The 20,396-nt window shown below is 39.6% G+C and overlaps 1 protein-coding gene across 1 annotated transcript in view; it reads right to left on the bottom strand.

Annotated features, from left to right (window-relative positions):
* Positions 1-20,396, bottom strand: part of LOC128610664 (uncharacterized) — a 139,096-nt gene that overhangs the window by 82,137 nt on the left and 36,563 nt on the right. Inside the window, exon 2 of the mRNA XM_053630082.1 lies at positions 1,592-3,365. Within this exon, the coding sequence (XP_053486057.1) occupies positions 1,592-3,103 (1,512 nt within the window). The 5' untranslated portion in view covers positions 3,104-3,365. The remainder of the gene's footprint in view (positions 1-1,591; positions 3,366-20,396) is intronic.

Below are 20,396 nucleotides of genomic sequence, written 5' to 3'. Positions count from 1 at the left end.
TTCTGGCAAGGAAATTAAATGTAGATTGATATTGAGTAGATGGACAGGTAGACACTGTAATTTTTTGCTTTTATAATTTAAAAGTATTAGTTTTAAACAATGTTTTCTTTCAAAAGACAATTCATGATGCAATGGAGGGGAAAATTCAAACCCCTCCCCTTGGCCTCAAGAAATAATCAGAAAGCACACACATCACATTAGCTTACTGTGTTATTCATGCTAATAAGCAGCTATGCGTGTTTTGAACAATGGCAGATAAAATTCCCGACACATCAAAAGACCACTTAAGGATCTTGAAAGCAGATTTAAAATTTAACATATTTTGCATCAAGAAACCAATTTCTGATTGTGGTATACTTTAAAGGGGAAGCAAGAGTGGGTGCTTGTAGAATCAAGTTTCTTTCACGTTCTTCAGTGTTGGTGACTGAAGCATAACACTCGCAACCAACTAAACATAGTCAATATTGTCAATATACCTCACTCCACATTGACCACTCCGCATGCCTCCTCTCTCTCATTTCCACTGTCCGCTAATTCCTAATGGTGCTCTGGGTTTGCTTTTCTCGAAACAGTCCTCTTATTCTCAACTTGGACAGCAATGCCATTGAGCTCAGGTGGATGTGTCAAGATATTATCACAGCAGTGATTCCATTAAGCAACTAGAAAAGCAATATGCACGAAAAAAAAAAGTCAGAGATTTGTTTTCCCAAATCATGAAATGCTGTATGGCTGCCTCAGGCAAACACACAATATCATGCTCGTTCATTTATTCAGCTCATAAACTCTCTTGCCTTTACATATTACACATGGACAAAAAGACAAAGATAGTAGAGGAGGAGACTTTAAAAATTCCTCAAGGCTAAGCAAATTCTCTAATCAGCTAGCCAATTCAACAGATTCACTTTTTTTTTTTTTTCTTCTCCTCATAACTGCCTCAGTTCCCTGTACTCCTCAAGCTCCAGTCTGTCTCTGGAGAATCAGAGCCTCAGTACATTTAGGCATGAGTCACTGAAGGTAGTACCTAGAGAAATTATAGGTTCCTGCTCTGTGTTTTCATGCCCTACCCCCATGCCCTTGATTGTCTGCCGGAGGTCCAATTTTAATAGTTCATCACCACGTACACTGTAGTTTTAAACAGCACTGAATCAGGGTCTAAATTAATAGACTGATTATATTATTTTCCAACCTGCTGGAGTTGGCCTCTGCTGAGAATCAAATTGACAGAGATTGACAGAGAAAAAAGGATGAATTAATCGGTCTAATGGCATTAACATTGCTCCAAAAGAGATTAATCAGAGCCCTCTATGGGAGATCTTTTTCTTTTTCTTCAGTTACAAAGCAATGAAAGTTAAATATAAATTCGTTATCCTCCGTAGGCATCATAGAATGCAGTAACCGTTTTCATGCCTTGCTGTGTAATAATTAAATTTTAAGTCATTAAGTAGTAATTCAGCTATCTAGATGTGTAGGAAATCACTGGTAGTTAAAAGTCATCAGGTGAATATAGTTAACATGAATGGATTGGCTAAAGGCATGTTTAGAATAATATATTGAATTTATATATGACACAAAGTTTTTTTTTTAAACTTACCCTTCCAATGAGAACAGGTTCAGGACCAGCGTACTCCTCGATAACAAAAAACTGGTTCCAGATCCAACTCCGTCTGCTTCGTGATCGAGACCCATCACTTTCCTTCGGACTCCACCCTTCACCTCCATCCTCCTCCATCTCCTGGAACACAAGACCATGACCACCATGCAGAGGCCAGGTGACCGATGGTTCCCAAATATCCTCCTTGTCCATGTCTTCACCATCTGGATTTGGGCGCAGTTTCAGAATGTGACTGTCTTCAACAAAATCTGAAGGTTCCTGAGTGACATTAAAATCCATTCCTGGAGCATCCATGTTTTGACCGGATTCCTCTTTGGCATTAAGAGTAATCTCAGTTTGTGAGTCGAGAAAGTAGCTCTTATCTGAGACTGCCTGAGAAGGTGCATGTGATGTTCCTTCATGCACAATCACAGACATATTGGTATGACTAGTAAAAGGAATGGCCTCGAGGTCAGCCATGAGTTCACTTTGAGGTGTTGATACAACATGGGTTAAGTGGTGTTTGCTTTTCGCAGCAGGTATAGACTCAGCCGCTGTCTCCTTATCTTCATCCTTTGAATTTGGATTGAGATCACTAACTGGCCACTTAAAAATATGAACTGGACTGACATTTGGATTCGTTATGGTGCTTGACTGTGGCTCACCAGCTGGTCTTGAAGTCTTGTTATGATTATCAGATTCATATACATCTGGAGTTACAGAACTGTCTTGTCTCTTTATTTTGGGCTCCTCCAGTTGCCCATGATCTATATTGATCAAATCTCTCTTCCTACTGTGACTAATCTTATTCTGGAAGGTCAGACCATTCTGGAGTTGGGAATTTACAATCCGCACAAGGTTGTCCTTAGAAATAAGCTTCAATACACCAAAGTTTCCTGTCAGGTTTAATTTACGGGGCGAATCCAATATCATTCCCTTTGGACCTATGGCATTATTAAGAAGCCCAGGGCTTGGCCTTGCTCTAAATCTCGGCGGTGATTTGTATCTGGTTCTGTTGAAGTGTAAACTAGAGTCTATTTTGTGGTGAATTGGAATTCCCTTATCAACTCTTCCACGTTTCAGGATTTCAGTGTTTTTAGTGTTATTCTTAATCCTTTGGGTCTCAAGTAGATCTCTGGCGCTATCAACTGCTTTAAATACCCTTGAGCCCATTTTCGTTGAGTCCTCATTGTCCTGCTGAGGATATTTAGCATTAAAGTCATGCAGTTCTTCCTGGTTTGAGATTGATAGTGCTTCATTGGTCTGCTCAGCTTTTGAGTGACCTGCAAACTTATCGTCCACTTTGTCAGCACTAATCATCTCCTTGAGCCTAACCAGTGGCAATCCATTCTTCTCCAAACTTGGTTGGTCCCACTGATTGTTCACCACATGCAACTGCATGTGAACCGGACTCAGTCCTCTCCTTCTCACAACCTTTGTGACTGGCTCTGCCCTTACAAGCCCCTCCCATAGGCAGAGGGACACTAGTAGCAGAAGTCTTCTGTCAGGCATGTTGAGTGATCACAAATTGTGCTTTATTAATTTAAGTGAAAGTTAATAAAAGGGTATGCTTGTTTTCTGGTTGTCTTCATTCTTTCAGCAGCACCTTTTCCCTTGTACACCCTGTCTTTACTCCTCCATTACCCGTCCTTCACCAGTGCTGGAGGGCAGGTGTCAGTCAAAACGCCCCTATTTTTTTTTTCTTCCACCGTATCTCCTTCTTCTGATGGAAAAAAAAAATGTTCACTCAGTTTCCCATGGAGGCTTGATCGCCCTGAGTGGAAAGATAAAGATAATTATGTTAAAACTTTAATCACGTCGCTATGTTAATTAAACGTGGATTGACACAGTGAGGGGAGCCGAACACACAGGCTGACAGGCCAATTCATTAACTTTGGAACAATCACAGCACACTGAAATCATCAAACTCAGTTCTTATCTTAATCAGCACTGGCATGCTGTTACTATGGCACATATATGACCCTTACTGTGCTTCATCTTGCTTACTAATTTCAAAGCTTTGGGGCATGTGGTAAGCTTTAAAAGTATCACTATTTTGTGCTGCCAATTTTTTGTGGAGGCTATAATGTTAATGTAGCAGATATAATGAATTGTGCATTAATTAGATATTCTCTGTGGTAAGGTGAGAGTGCTATAGGCTGTTTTGCATGGCTTTGTGCATTAGATTTGAAGGTGAAAAGTGGAAAAATTTCACTGCATGTTGCCACATTGGTGGCGTATGTACGGTATCATAATCAGGGAAGAAACTTCTAGTAAAAACTTTGACTAGATAGATAGCAGACAATGGGGGTACGTAATTAAGTCGTTCTGGATAAGGGCGTCTGCTAAATGCTGTAAACATAAGCAGTTGAAACTCGATAGTATATTCCACATATAAAAGTATAGTAATGTATAACGATTTGAAGTCGATCAAGTCGAGGTTTACATTAGTCTTCTTATGCATATAATTGAATTTACCCACACTCTGGAACACGAGCAGGTTACGAATGTTTTTTTTTTTCCACACAAATTTATGGGATTTTCCTGAATACCAAATCTTTTGTGTAAACGCTTGTACAAATGATTTACGAATAAATCTATTTTGTATATGGCTTGATAAATGAAGCCCATTGTCCAATCAAAGTACAAAAGAACAGATGACAGAGTTTAGTGTTTGCATATTGTTTGTTTTAATGAAAGGGTTACCGCTGTTCTGTTTGGTATTCAGGGGAAACACAGCATGAACGTGTTAGAGCATTACACACTTGGAAAAAAATGAGAAATCATGAATGCAGATGTATGTCTGCCTTTAAATGTGTGTGTTTTGTAATAGTTCACCCCATATCATACTTATTATGCCATCGATGTGACCTAATCGTTTCATTTTCAAGCTGTTGATAGATTTTAGATTTAGCCCTACCATCTGATATCACCACCAGCTGTCACGGATTATAATATACATATTTGTTTTGCATGACCATAATAATGGAAAAGAGAAAACAGTCACGATTTAAAGGATAACACAAAGTCAAAGTACATTTCTTTTTTACCACTGTGAGTGTCTTTTTTTTTTTTTTTTTTTGCATGTGCGCTATTTACATTGGTGAGTCAGTCATTCGTAGAAGCTGTTTAGTGATACACTACCATATCCAAGGCCGGGACCATATGTCAAGTAAAATATTTAAAAGATACTATCATGCTGTCACTGAAAGAAAATGACATTGCGGGTTTTTTTGACAGAAAAACAATGTTATAACGTAATAAGAAAGTTATGTGTTAGGGAAATATGACATGCTAGGCTGAGTGTATTGTGCTCTGGGGTGTGTTTGTACCATGTTCCGCTGGGTGCCGTGTCATCTGTTATGTTGTATGACACTCAAGGACTTGGGGTGAGACCCTGTCATGGCATCCACCGAGGTATGACTGAGATCTGAGCTTTCCCTCAAGATCTGCCTCCACACCTCCTCCTCCCCCATTCCTCACTCCCCCTCCTTTTTTCTCGCTCCCTTGCATGTTCACACACACTTTTCCACTTTCATTCTCAATCAAAATCTCTCCTCACATTTGTAAAAAGCCTCTCGCATTCCTTCCTCTTAAATTCGCTCTCACCACCTCACCCACTCACCACCTGTCCTTCTGTGTCTCGCCATCTTACATTCTGTCCCTCTCTCCCTCCCTCTCTGTATTGTTTAAATATGCAGTCCTATATCTCCTCTTCATCTCCTATCCATGGCTACCTCTGTGTCAATCATGCTCCTGCCTTCACCTCTCTCTGCCTCTGTACTCCATCTCACTTCAATCAATCAGAATCTTCTCAGCCGCTCTGGTGACACTGACAGCTTGCCTAGCACCGGCATCGAGGCCAGAGCTAAAACTCAAGGCGGTGTATTTTTACATTGTGTCAAAAATTTATGCATGGATTTCAAAAGGCAAACAGAACTTTTTTTTCTTTCTATTTGGTTGTTCAAATAACGCTCAAAATGCAACCGGGGGAACAAAATAGGCACCGGGAGCACAAACAGTGGTGCTTCAAGCACTTATTAGAGCACAATCACGATTAGTAGTTCAATCCATGCCAACTTTATTGACAGGACTTGCTGGTAGGTGGCTGTGCAGCTGACAAGGACACCTGGTTAACTGGCTGGAGGTGAACACTAAGCCAGCATATTGATGCTGTCAAGTCGATTGAACATGTCTACCATGCCCAGTTGTGTGTGTGTGTTTCTGAATATGACTCTCCTGAGGCAGATAAATAGAAGTACAGGTCTGTAGGGTGCGACTGAATGACAGCATGCAGTTAGTAGAGTGCTGTTATTACAGATAGGCTTCTGTTTCAAGTGATGTATGTGTGTGTGTGTGTGTGTGTGTGTGTGTGTGTGTTTGTGCATGTGTGTATGCAGACTTAAGAACATCTGATTGCTTTAGAACATTTCTCAGCACCGCTTTCTACAGCTTTTCTTACACCCTCCGGACATCTTGAGTATCTCACTGAACTGATTAATTGGGACCATAAATATCTTAATTAATTTTTCCCTTCCCTGGGCCCCAAATTCAAACGATCTCCTGGTTCATTAGTATTGGAGGCAGATCCCTGCCATTGATCTGTAGTGCAGTGAAGGCTGTCACCAACTTAACAAGACTGCAAATTTTAATTACGAATCGCCTTTTCACTCTTTCCTGCTGTCTACTCTCTCGACCTCCAGATAAAACATTCGCACGAAATGCATTCAAATAAATCTAAAGCACAATATTTTTTTAAGCACCGTCAACCCCCCCCACCCCCACCCCCCCACACCCACAACATATTATACAGTCAAGCCCATAAATCTTTGGACAAGTTATTGCTATTTTAGATATTTTAGTATATTGGAGTTCAGAATAATGAATATGAACGTTCACCTTTAATGTGAGGTTAATAACATCTAAATCGGGTGAACACTGTAGGAAATACTGCACTTTTTATATGCGGTCCTCCTGTTTTTAAGGGACTAAAAGTAATTGGCTGCTCAGCTATTTTATGCTCAGGTTATTCCCTAGAGGTTATTCCCTAGAGCTGATAGTATTTGTGTAGCAAGTGTGGCATTTGCATTTGGAATCTGTTGCTGTTAACTCTCAATATGAAAGCCAAAGAGCTGTCAATGGCAGTGAAGCAAGCAATCATTAAGCTGAAAAATCAAAACAAACCCATCAGAGAGAAACACTATTTTGACAAAAGTTTGTGGACACCTCACAGTCATACCCGCATGTGCTTTTTAAACATCCCATTCCAGATTTAGGCCCTCCATTAATGCTATAATAAGCTCCACACCTCTGGGAAGGCTTTCCACTAGATTTTGGAGCATGGCTGTGGGGATTTGTGCTCATTCAGCCACAAGAACATTGATGAGCTTGTCTACTGATGTTAGGTGAGGAGGTCTGGGTTGCAGTCGGTGTTCCAGTTCATCCCAAAGTTGTTCAGATGGGTTGAGGTCAGGGCTCTGCAGGACACTCGAGTTCTTAGACCTTCGTCAACTATGGTGTCATGGACCTCGCTTTGTGCACAGTGGTATTGCCATGCTGGAACAGGATTGGGCTCCTTGTTTTCAGTGAAGGGAAACTGTTTGGGGAAGAACCACATATGGGTGTGATGGTCAGGTGTCAACATATTTTTGCCCACACAATGTATTTATGGACCTGACCCTATATAAACACTAGGGATGTAATTGAATAATACATTATTTTACAATGAACAGGTTCTAAACAGAAACAAATAGGAAGATGCACTATTTTTCATTTAAATAGAGAATTTGCCACAGGGTTTTACAGGTGTGAGGTGAGCATCGGGACTGGAATCGTGTGGGACGCAATTAAATAGGTTCAGATAAATCCAGATATAAGATCAGATATGAAGCCTTGGGACAAACAAAGACCATTCACTTAGGGTGGCTGTGGCTCAGGTGGTAGAGCGGGTTGTCCACTAATTGTAGGTTTAGCGGTTCGATTCCCGGCCCACATGACTCCACATCCCTGGGCAAGACACTGAACCCCAAGTTGCTCCCGATGGCAAGTTAGTGCCTTGCATGGCAGCTCTGCTACCATTGGTGTGTGTGAATGGGTGAATGAGACACAGTGTAAAGCGCTTTGGATAAAAGCGCTATATAAGTGTGCCATTTACCACTTACCATTCATTAACATCATTCATTCATCCTTAGTAAAAGCCTGGGTAGGATTAGGCTTGTTTATAGTTTGGGAAATATAAACAAACAAAAAAAAAACATTCACTAGAGATGTAGCTTAGGTTAAGGAGCTGTCAGAGCCAAAATTCCTAGATAATACAGAAAGTGTTGGATTCTGGTTTAGCCCACACCCACTTCAGGTTTAAATCCAGATACTGAAATTTAAAGCACTACACAGATACAGAAAGTGTCATTGTGTTACACTTCAAAATATTCATTTATAATTTTTTCAAAAATAGCTATGTAACCACGAAATTTAAAAAAAAACTTCCACACATAAAACATTTTTTTAAACGATATGCAAGCCAGCATGCATTGTTATTCTAGATAACTTTCTCTCATGCTAGACACTGATATGTAAATAAACCTTCCACTGCTGTTCTTTTACCTTTCCTGCCGCAATGCTCTGGGAAAGGCCGTCCCAGACCAAAGGAGCAGGAGGGAAGAAAGCTGACTCTCAATTCCTTTATTGCCTCACTCACAGGGGGAACAGGAGCAATTCTTTCGACAAATATGCACAAAGTAAAAAGCCACACAAAGTGACAGGCGCTCCCCGCTGTGAGACTAGCAGCAAAGCTCGAGTGCAAAAATGACTTGGGGAAACACAACTGTCTTCACCTCATACAGTCCTTAATGCAAAATCTTGAGGGTTTCACAAAATACGTTTTAATGATAAGAATTCATCCTTTCACAATTCTACTTTACCCAAGGGGAATAGGTAAAGTCGTGATCTGTATGCTGGGACTGTTCTAGAGATTTCTAGAAGAAAAAAAATCTCAGGGTTTGTATCAGGACAAAGCAGAAACAAGCATAAATTAAACCTGGCACAAGAACAAGAATGAAATATAGTAAGAGAGAGCATGTGCCTATAATCCTGATGAATTCCCTGTTTTTTATTGGAATTTTTTTTTGGTAAAGTACTGACAATTTGTTAACTTCAGACTGGCCTCGGTTTAATATCTGAAAATAAGTGAATAATTCAACGCAGAGTTCTCTGTCTATGACAATGCAAGTGGGAAGCACATAAAAAAGCAGACTATGCTCAAAAGATGAACAATCTCTAAATCACTAATATTCACATAAAAACGGTTGCTGAAAATGAAATGCTAATGCTTGCATAGAAATAGAAATGTTTGTATGTGCACAAAAATATGAAGCATGAGATTTTCAGAGAATGGCAAGATTATCTTGCAAATAATATTAAACTGATCAACATTATCAGCCATAACATTAAACTGCCTAATATTGTGTAGGTCCTCCTTGTGCTGCAAAAACAATTCCGGGAAAACACCACAAGACCGCCATTTTGGAGATGTTCTTACCCAGTCCTCTAGCCATCACAATTTTTGGCCTTTGTCAAAGTCGCTCAGATCCTTACACTTGCCCATTTTTCCTGCTTCCAACACATCAACTTCAAGAATTGACAGTTCACTTGCTGCCTAATATATCCCACCCCTTGAGAGGTGCCATTGTAACGAGATAATCAGTGTTATTCACGTCACCTGTCATTAACTACTTTTTTCACAGCTGAGATATTTTCAAAATAATCTAGCTTTTCCTGCAGCAAGTTACTTTTTTCGCCAAGTAGCGGTGCTGCACAACAAAACGCTGACATCCAAAACATTAAGCAAGAATTTAAGGACACATGAAGGTTGGTAGCTCGTTATCTGGGTTGTTTGTTGTGGTTGCTGTTGGTTAGCTAGCTGCTTAACTGTGATCAGGCACTAGGCCTGAGGTACAGTATTGTTTAGCCTAATAATTAACTTCAGTCAATATGAAATACCAAGCTAGTAAGACAAGCACTGTTATTCATAATACAGCAAACGTTACTGTTTCATTCAATGTTGTATGGATTAATATTTTACGCCAGTTAGCATTAACCAGCTAACAGGATAGTTTTAGAAATTATCTAAACCAAGATTAGTGGACAAAACATGCAGCATTTTATTTTATGCAATAAACTTGCTGTGTGACAAAATGAAAGTTTCACAGTAGCGTCAGTGTAGTTAGCCATGTTTTCTTAGTAGCATGGAGAGTCCAGAAGGATTTCTGGCTGTAGCTTACAGTAGCTATTTTAGATGATGAGTTTTCTCATAGCTTAGCTTGCTAAGTAGCTTCCCTAACACTAAGTGTCTTACAGGCAACTGAGCTGCCAAGAGGATGCGGGAAGCATGCAAACACATTTGCAGAAATCACACCTGATACCCATAGAGAGGCTTTCTTCTCTTTCTGCATCAGCGGCTCTCAACATCAAAAAGCTATCAGATCCTTTCAAAATAGTGTCTGACATTTTGCGGAAAGACCCCCAGAATCTTGGACTCTATTCCTGTAGCACACTATGGGGGTGTGTGTGGGTGTGTATAAAGTTCATAAGCCTACAAATCGCACGTTCCTTTGGTTTCTTATGCTAATAGGTTAACTTTTTTTATGCACAGAAACAAGGTTGCATCATGAGTTGAAAATTTGTTCTTTTCTTGTTCCTGTACAACACGATACTTTTTGTTTTCCAAAAGAAGGAAAACCTGTCAGCAAAGTATATCTACTTCAATCTTTCTCTCCCTCTCCCTTAGTGTTTATCTTTTATTTTTCCTTTCAAGGGCAAACCTGCAGAGCGAAGGCACAGGCAGACAAGCGGGGGATATTTTCAAGCCGAATGAATCCCAATCGAACAAGGTTAGTGATGGAATTTTAATATTTCCACCACTAAAAGCTTTCAGGAACTGACAAATGCCTCAGCATGAAAGAGACAGAATAATGACACCCAATAATTTCCTTTAAAATGTTTGATTTTCTGGTTTAACTGCACTCTTATTTTATTAGTCTCCAGTTCTTATCTCCGCTGCCTCTGATGTGGAAGAAAGCAATGTTTCTATAGGACATTTACTGTGCAACAGACACAGATCAATGGGCTTTAGCTGGATCTGCTTAATATTCGCGCTCAGTTCCCTCAAGGCAAACTAATGTGTCATTTTCTGATGTAAACCCATTCAACATGTCTTATTTGCTCTTCTCGTTCTCACAACTATGCCACAGTGTAAGGTTCATAATATGTTGTTGGGAACCAAAATGAATGGAGGTGTCATGTGTGCTAACAGGATCAATGTAAAATTGGTTTTGGGTGCTCTTTAACATAGATCTCAAAACCCACGGTACAGGGACGTTAGCAAAATGATACTCAAGTGCCGAGATTCATTATGTATGTGATGCTCTATATCACAGGAACACACTGGATCGATGTATCAGTTAAGCTTGGTGCCTCGTCAGATGCTTTTCACACCGAAATGCCACAACATTAAAACCACCTGCCTAATATTGTGTAGGTCATCCTTGTGCCGCCAAAACAGCTCTGATCCGTAGAGGCATGGATTGCACAAGAACTCTAAAGGTGCGCTGTCGTCTGGCACCAAGACGATAGTAGTAAGTCCTTTAAGTTGCTCGGACTTGTTTGTCCAGCACATCCCACAGATGCTCAATCGGTCTGAGATCTGGGGAATTTGGAGGCCAACTCAACATCTTGAACTCTTTGTCATGTTCCTCAAATCATTCCTGATCAATATTGTTGTGTGGCAGGGTGCATTATCCTGCTGAAATAGACCACTGCCATTAGGGACTACCATTGCCATGAGGGGGTACTTGGTCTGCAGAAATGATTAGGTAGCTGGTACGTGTCAAAGTAACATCTACATGAATGCCAGAACCCAAGGTTTCCCAGCAGAACATTGCCCAGGGCATCACACTGCCATAGTGCATCCTGGTGCCATTTCTTCCCCAGGTAAGCGACGCCATGCAACCACATGATGTAAAAGAAAACATGATTCATCAGACCAGGCCACCTTCTTCTATTGCTCCATGGTCTAGTTCTGATGCTCACATTGCATCTCATTATAGGTGTTTTCAGCAGTGGACACACTGACTGGTCTGCAGTTATGCAGCCCCATTCACAGCAAGCTGTAATGCACTGTGTGTTCTGACATCTTTCTATCATAGCTATTGTTACCTTTTTCAGCAATTTGTGCAACAGCAGCTCTTCTGAGGGATCGGATCAGACGGGCTACCCTTTGCTCCCCAAGCACATCAATGAGCCTTGGGCGCACCCATGACCCTGTCATCTGTTCACCGGGTTGTCCTTCCTTGGACTACTTTGGGTAGGTACTACCCACTGCATACCGTGAACACCTCACAAGACCTGCCATTTTGGAGATACTCTGACCCAGTCATCTAGCACAATGTATTGTACAATGCCCAGGAGCCATTGTAACGAGATAATCAATGTTAATCTCTTCACCTGTCAGTGGATATTGTGATTTCGCCCTCTCTGGTAGAAAAATGCAATTGCAAGCTATTTGCAGAACATTTCCTTTCACATTAAGTAGTATGCCTAAATAGTACCGCCACCAATTGTGTAGTTACAGACACATACAAATAAGTATTGTGTGACTCATAACTGCTCAGTATTACAGAAGTGCTATGAGAATAAAATAACTTTACTGTGCACTTCACAGTGACCGTTACAGATACTGTCTGCCAGATGAAAGAGTAAAAACCTCTCAACATGAGCTTCTCTTTTATCTTCTGTCTGCCGGTTAGATCTTGTGATCTCTGATGCCTGATCAAGCAGCAGTGGCCGGTGCGTCGCCAATAACACGGTGTAACCGTGGTCATTCTTCAAGATCATAAACAGCACATAAACTACAGAACGCACTAGTTACCTAACATTATCTCTCTATCGCCTGATTCTTCTTTTATGAATATGAATTCTGTTCAAAAGGAAAAAGGCTGTCTCTGTAATCTTGTAAAATCATACCCCCAATTTAACTAAGCTTGAAATACAAATATATGGAGAAACTCATCAATAGCTGGCTATCATGAATGTATTCGCAACTTCACAAGTGAGTAATGATACAAATTCCACAACAAGTATAAATTGCCTTACTATTATATACAGTTCATTGGTTCTCACCAAATAAATAAATAAAATACTTGTTCACACAATAAATACCTGTTCAGACAGAAAAAAAAAAGTTTAATTCCATCTATCCTTCTTATGTACTGCTTTTCCTACACAGGGTCATGGGCAACCTAGAGCCTATCCCAGGGGACTCGGGGCACAAGGTGGGGTGACACCCTGGACGAGGTCCCAACCCACTGCAGGGCACAATCGCACGCACACACACTACGTACAATTTAGAGATGCCAATCAGCCTACAACGCATGTCTTTGAATTAGAAGATGAAACCAGAGTACCAGGAGGGAACCCACCGAAGCAAGGTGAGAACATGCAAACTCCACCAACCCCAGAGGTGTGAGGCAAAGTGCTAACCACTAAGCCATCAGGCCCAGCCAAAAATTCCACTCACTGAAACTTGTATCTCTCTCCTGATTGGCTGCCAGCTCCTGCCAGTTAACATACAGTCAGACTTCTTTCATACCTTAAGCTGATGTGTACACTTTCTCACCAATTCTGACCCTGACCCAAGTTCTGACTGTGAATTACTTTGGCAGGATTACCAGGGTGACTCAGCAAGCTGGTAAGTACATTTTATTTATATAGCACATTGAAACACAGCAAAGCTGACCAAACTGCTGAACAGAGTAAGAAAAAGTAAAATAGAAAACAGAATAAAATCAAATAAAGACAGACAATAGACAATAGTAAAAACTAGATTAAAACGCCTGGGAGAAGAGATATGATTTCAGCCTCTTGGCAGATGTCCAGTGGCAATTGATTCCATAAACGAGGGGTGGCAAAAGAAAAAGCTCTATCCCCCTTATTTTTTAAACGGGATTGAGGGACATACAAAAGAAACCTATCAGAAGATCTTAAAAATCTGCAAGATGAATGTGGTGTAAGAAGATCTTTAAGATAAGAATGAGCTTGATCATTAAGAGTTCTAAAGACAAACAACAGAACCTTAAACTGGATCCTAAAATATTATATCATACAACACTGTATTTTCATCTGTCCTCAATAATAATGATTTTAATTTGAATAAAAAATAACTACCGCATTGCACAGCGATAAAACTCTCCCTGATTAACACTGCTGTAACTGATTCGTTTTCCTGTTATCGATTTCTGCTGCCTTCTTTTCTAATTGGCGTGTGGATTTAAGAGCTGAAATGTCATACATCATATCATGCAGACCTCAACATGCTGTTTTTATTTACTGGTGTTGCTCTCACACAATCTTTAAGGTGATGAGTACTGCATAAACAGTTCAAGATGGTCAACACAGAGTCATGGCAGATCAAGCTCTGGGGTGTAGTGTACACCTATGTGTTGTGTCTTACACACCAATATATGCTGTTAGTTTTCCAGTATAATCTCAGAACTTCTGGAAGCTTCTAGAAGCTTTTCTTTACTCTGGGATAGTCACTCAGCAATGTTTTGCTCTTCTTTTTTTTCTTTGTTTTTTTTTTTGTTCCACTTGATATAAGTGTAGAGTTGTGTGCCACCATATCACAAAGGCATTCAAGCTTCAAGTTTTTAATCCCCCAAGTCACAGAGCCCCTTCCCCATTACCATCTATCTCTCTCTCACTCTCTCTCTCTCTCTCTCTCGCGTGCTATTGACTAGTCTTATTTGTAATTCTAATGACATTTCTCTAATATCAGACAAATGTATTTTATTTTTCTTAAATATGGTTCAATCTCTTTTCTATTTCTTATTTCTCCCCGAAAAAACTGCATTATGGTTTCAGGCCCATATTCAGAGTTGATTTAATACTGAAATTGCATACATCAGTATTCAGGTCTCAGACATAACTACAGACTTAAGCTCTTTTCAGTCAGTTGCATGAGAATTATGCACACAGGGTGGAGTTTGATATAAACAGTGGCACATCTCAAATTTAACTTAAGCGCAATTATTTTTTTAATTTATTTTTTTTTTAGCAAGGAGCAGTACTAAGTAATTGGACAAGACAGCATCTTAATCAGGGACAGTGCTTATCTGGAGGACTAATTTTTTTTTTTTTAATGGATAAATTATTAATTGTCTTCAGGTGAGTTGTATAGCAGATCAGTCATCTTATCTTTCAAAACAGTTTTTTTGTTCGTAAAAATGTAAACATATGTTTACAAAACATAACATTTTTAATGGAGTGCGCATTGAAATAAAAACATTGGCATGATTTTATTAATTTTGACAAAGCATGATAAAATAGCTTGTGTCCCTCATTTTGTACTTTTCAGTTTCATAACCTGGTTTTAATCTATCATTGTGCTGTTTAAAAAATGCAAAATAATAGAATGGGCTGGATCAAATGCTATTTTATAAGCTGCCGAATAACGAGGAAGGAAGCCATATTGTTAAACCAAATTTATAATATTTAATGTCAATTACTATTAGGATTTCCATGCAAGAATATATTAAAAATAACTCTAACTTGCTGCTTGCCAACTTCTCATTCATAAATCATTATTTATTTTTATATTTTAACTGTTTCTTGTTTTTATTTTACACTGTATTACATTTGACAGCAAAGGGGAGGGGACACTATTGTCATCTTGTGTCTACATTTTGTATTCATGTATTTTTCAGGCTTAAAGTCCCCATGAAATCAAAATTGAAATTTTGTGGCTTTTAGTATGAATACGTCAGCCTTAAAGTTATCTACAGTATAAGCTAGTGTGTTCCAAAACAATGACAAAATTCGCATTCGCACTTCAGCTTCTCATCAGATTTTCTGTCCAATTAAATGCTCTCTAGACTCTAGAGTGTCCCCCCAACATTATAAAAATCATCTTGCTAAAGTTGCTGTTGTTGAGTGAGAGACATTATATCAGCAAGCATGGGTTGTAAATGTGTCTTTGGCTGTTTGACTGTAAGTTGGTTAAGAAGGAGATCCTACACTAAACTAAACACTATTGGCTATTTAAAAAGGGGGTGGAGGCACTCGATATGCCACGATCCCGATTTCCCGTTTCAGTGGAAATTACGTCAACATATCGAAAAACACTATGCATTTCAAGGCACTTCAAGGAGACTTTAAAGGCAAGTGCTGGTTTAAAGGTACTAGTCTAGATGATATTGGAAAACCCAGTCTCCGATGTGTCTTCTCAAGAAAAACCTGCCACCCAGTTGCCATTAGACGTCAAAAAATTAAAAGCCATCCATTTCTGAATACGCCTAACTTTCCTTACATAAGTATTGACGTAATTCTTGGAATTAAATCGTCAGCTCTGAATACAGCCCTCATTGCCTCAAAAAGGTTTCACAGAATGGTCATTTAAAACACTTTGTAATTCTCAAAGTGTGTGTGCTTCTGTGTTAAAATGGGACACACACACACACACAAATCAGGCCAAAAGCCACAATGTAACTTATTTGAGCTGATGCCGTAGGTTAGTTCATTACTATCACTGGTTATTAGGAACACTGCATGTTTTTATATTGTGAAGTATTAATTGGACTGCGCCCCAGGGCAGATTCCAGCCAGCAGTGGTACAGTAGATGTAGTTAGTTCAATGTCATGAGACACGCTAACAGCTTGCTGGTTTTATTTAGCTGGTTTTTATTTCTTTAGTGCCTTTTTTTTGGGAACAGATATAGGAGTTTGGTTTGCTCCCTCTTGTACAAAATTGAGATACATTTGCTTGATGTTCCATGGTAGAGCTATGGGGCATACTTCAATAAACTGGTTGCTTGGCTTTTTATTAGTTTGATTTCAGTACAGATTTAGAGCTTAATATGGACTCAAGTTCAGTCTTCGTTGAGTTATGCAGAAGATAAATTCAATTTTATGTCAGGGGGAGTTTAGCAGTGCATTTATTCTGATTATGTAGTCTTAACACTATTTCCTGAAGCAGTACATCAGTACTAGTTTTAGCAGTAGCATGGCAGAAGCCTAGTTACCCCTACACCGTGCTAATTTTGAGAGGTCATATTTCGGGAACACGGGTGTGGCTGTGGGGTAGTGCAAGACAGAGGAAGGTCTGGATCAGCTGCAGAGAGAGGCAGACAGTGTCACAGATGTCTAAGCGTCTAAGCGGTAAGACAGCACTCCTGCCCTCTATATCCATGTGGTCCCTGGCCCCCTCATTGCTCCTGCCATCTCAACAGCTGCTCAAGGTCATGATGCAAAGGCAGCAATTTAAACCCAGAGTAGAGGGCAGGCAGTAGTCACCCCAGGTAGACATGAAGTAGTTGGTTGTTATTTAAATGTATTGCAGAAGTGCAGTAAGTAGAGCGCCAAGTGTAGGAGGCCATGACAGCATAATATAAGGCAGTTGAAAGTTAGGAGGACTTTCCAAAGAGAAGAATCCCACATTGGTATCTGTGTAAGTAGAAAGATGTAGCCATATCTAGAGTACCACAGAGGAAAAGATTGCACTATAATCCTACATGCCTTGTTCATTTATCAGATAGTGCGTGTGCATCTGTGTACGTGATTCCTCAACCACGTAGCACAGGGACAGATATTAGGGACTTTAAAGCTGTACTATACATACAACGCTTATATAAATATATATATAAAATTCAATGCTTCCTCCTGCCCAAGCCCATAATTCAACTATAGCAAAAACACACTACGCAATTCCTAATTCCTATAACACTATTCCTCCAATGCATTTAGAGCAATTTCTGTCAAAGATACTTACAGTATAGTTGAATCCATTTGTCTGAAGATATGTCAGACATGTAATGACGCAAGAGACCCAAAGCAATCACAGTAAGTCAACTTTGATATCTTAATGAGTTTTGGATATTACAGAAGTGCTTAGTTAATCATAGAAACACCCAAAGTTGAAACTTTATTTGAATTAGGGTACATTCTTGGTTTGGTCATTCTAAATTAACTGACCTGTTGGCATTGTACAACAAAACAAACTCTTCCTCTATGATTCGCTTATCTTCTTCAGTTCTTGTCTTGCCTTTTTAAGTGACATTTTCTTACCCATAGTTGTTGCTTTTGGTTTTCCGCTAAAAGCATTGCTATAAGGCACAGTAACAGAGAGTTGCTCAGATATCTAAAATAATAAGGAACAGAAGTATTGCACCTGGTCTCTCATCTTTTTCTTTCTAAAAAAAAAAAAAAAAAAAACCCAACAGCTATTCTGAGTGACAGAGGCATTACTGTTACCTACCAGCCTTCCATTAAGAACCTCAGAAGCCTGCTTTTTTCCCCCCCCATTTCTATTTATCTATCCTTACATTACTTTATCACTCATTTATCCCTTGCCATCATCTCTTCTACTCCAAGGTATTAGCCATTCAAAGATCTCTGTTATCACTTCATCTCTCTCTCTCCCAACCCACTCTATCTGTATTCTTCCTTAATCTTTCAGCCCAGAGTGAAGTGAGAATTAGTTTCTCATTCTCACTCATCAATCCCTCACACCTTTCCCTTCTAACTTGCTTTTGTGTTGCTATCCCATCCTCTCTGCCTCATTTGCCTGTTAACGCTTTTCTTATTGCGGTCCTCTGTTTTTTTCCCCTTTTACTTCCTGTCTATTTTGTCTCTCATTTTTTGTTCTTTCTTCACTTAGCTTCTCTGTCTTGATAGCACACCCACACATCAGTTACTTGTCTGACTAATGACTAACCCTCTTTAACTCGTCACTAACTTTCGGTGGAGAGTTGCTGTTGTGCCACATTTTTCAATTTTTTTTTAATAATGGATTTAATAGTGCTTCATGGGATATTGTTTCATAACCAAACCATGATCTATACTTTTCCAGAACTTAGTCCAGGATTTGTTTTGATAGCTCCTTTGTGATGCTGTTCATTTATTAGGCATATTCAACTTTGGGACCTTCCAGGAAGAGGTGTATTTATATTAAAATCATGTGACACTTTAACTGCACACAACCCCATTCAAACAATTATATGTCTAATGGCAACCGGTTGCAGAAGAACTAATTTAGGGGTTTCAAATTAGTGGGGGTGAAAACTTATGCAATCTCACGTTTTAAAAATTTTCAACTGTCTTTGTCTAGAAGAGGCCATCCACTAAAAAAAAAAAGGCAGTTACTGTGTCAAGATTCATTAGTCATAGAATCAACAAGGGTAACGTGTAATATCATGCAACCACCAGGATGTTTCACTGCTGGGAATTCTTTTTTGTCAATAATTTAGCAAACATTATTGATTTTTGTTCCCACTTTAGTATTATGGGTTATTTTGTGTAGATTCATGACATAAAATCCCAAACAAGTACATTTCAGTTCCAGGTTATATTCCCACTCACTCACTCTGTCTCTCCCTCACTATCCTATACTCATGGGTCCGTATCAGTCCATATTATCCCCTCTGTCATGCAGCTCTCTGTTATTTTGTCAGATCTCCAGAATGGCACCATCCTGAGAAACAAAAATCCATCGCATCACATATTACAAAGTGCAAAGAAGAACAAAGGAGTTAGAGCTGCACAGCTTGAAAAATCTCTGTTCAAAGAGGAAGGAAAACATCTTTTATTATGTCTGTATCATAAAATTGTTGTTTAACATTTCTGCTAAAACAACAACAACAAAAAAGTTTTGTGCCTCCCTTTGTTTCAGTTTTTTTTTTACTATTATGAGCTCCAATGAAGGCACAGCATCAGAAGACAGTGGCGTTGACTTTTCCTTGATGAATGCATATGCAGAATGAATACACAATGTACCCAGCTGCAGGTGCACACCCCCCCCACACACACAAACACACCAACCCCCAAACACACACACACACACTCACATGCACAGATAAAGAAAGAGAGCGAGAGCATTAGATGAGTGCCAGAGAGATTGGGGAAAGAGGATGAGACACAGATTAAAGCAAGGAAGCACATGAACACAGAGGCCAATGGACAGAGGGAATGAGATGAAGATTAGAGCGGCAGGGATAAACCGATAAGGAGGCCTAGTTAGATGAGTAAAGATTGCCAAGCGATAAATCATAATCCCCTTCGTCTTTATGTTCAAGCAAGCACTAGGAGGCAGAGAAGCAATCATGCATGTCTACTTTGATTTGTGTATGCACATACCTCATTTAACTCCTGACATCATGTGATTTCATGCACACAGTTTAGGCCTGTAATTAAAACCATTAATTCCAGCCATGTGAGATCATAAGGAACACACAGGAGCCTATGCCTGCCTTTCTCTGCACATTCGTGATTGAAGTGCTCATCACATTAATCACAAAATTCCTATTTCTTAAAACAACGCGACATCGACTGTACCACAGCATTGCACTGAGGTGGTGAGTCATGTGTGAATGGCTTTCTTTACCACAGCAAGGCACAAGCGAGGCTAAGTAAATGCCACCGATTAGAGAAAGAGAAGGAGGACGGCGCTGTTATATAATACAAACCCAAGCACATTGAGATTATAGCCAAACCTGTGTAGGATCTAGCCGGTGGGTAGTCTTCTGTGCATTGAAATTGTATCTGCTTCTATCTCAGGCTTATTTATTAAGGGTAATATATAATATGATATGCGCTAGAGATTTTGAAACCCAACTAAGGCCATTATTCACCTTGAAATTATTCAACAGTTAAATTCCACTTAAAGGTGAAAACTTCCCATATATATTACCATACAAACAGAAAAGAGAGAAATGAGAAAACAACTCTGCAGCATGAAAGAAAGTTTCTGGCTCCAGAGAGC

This window comes from Ictalurus furcatus, chromosome 7, assembly GCF_023375685.1.
Source record: "Ictalurus furcatus strain D&B chromosome 7, Billie_1.0, whole genome shotgun sequence".
In the NCBI taxonomy this organism is placed as follows: Eukaryota; Metazoa; Chordata; class Actinopteri; order Siluriformes; family Ictaluridae; genus Ictalurus; species Ictalurus furcatus.
This window is presented reverse-complemented; position numbering and strand designations above follow the sequence as displayed.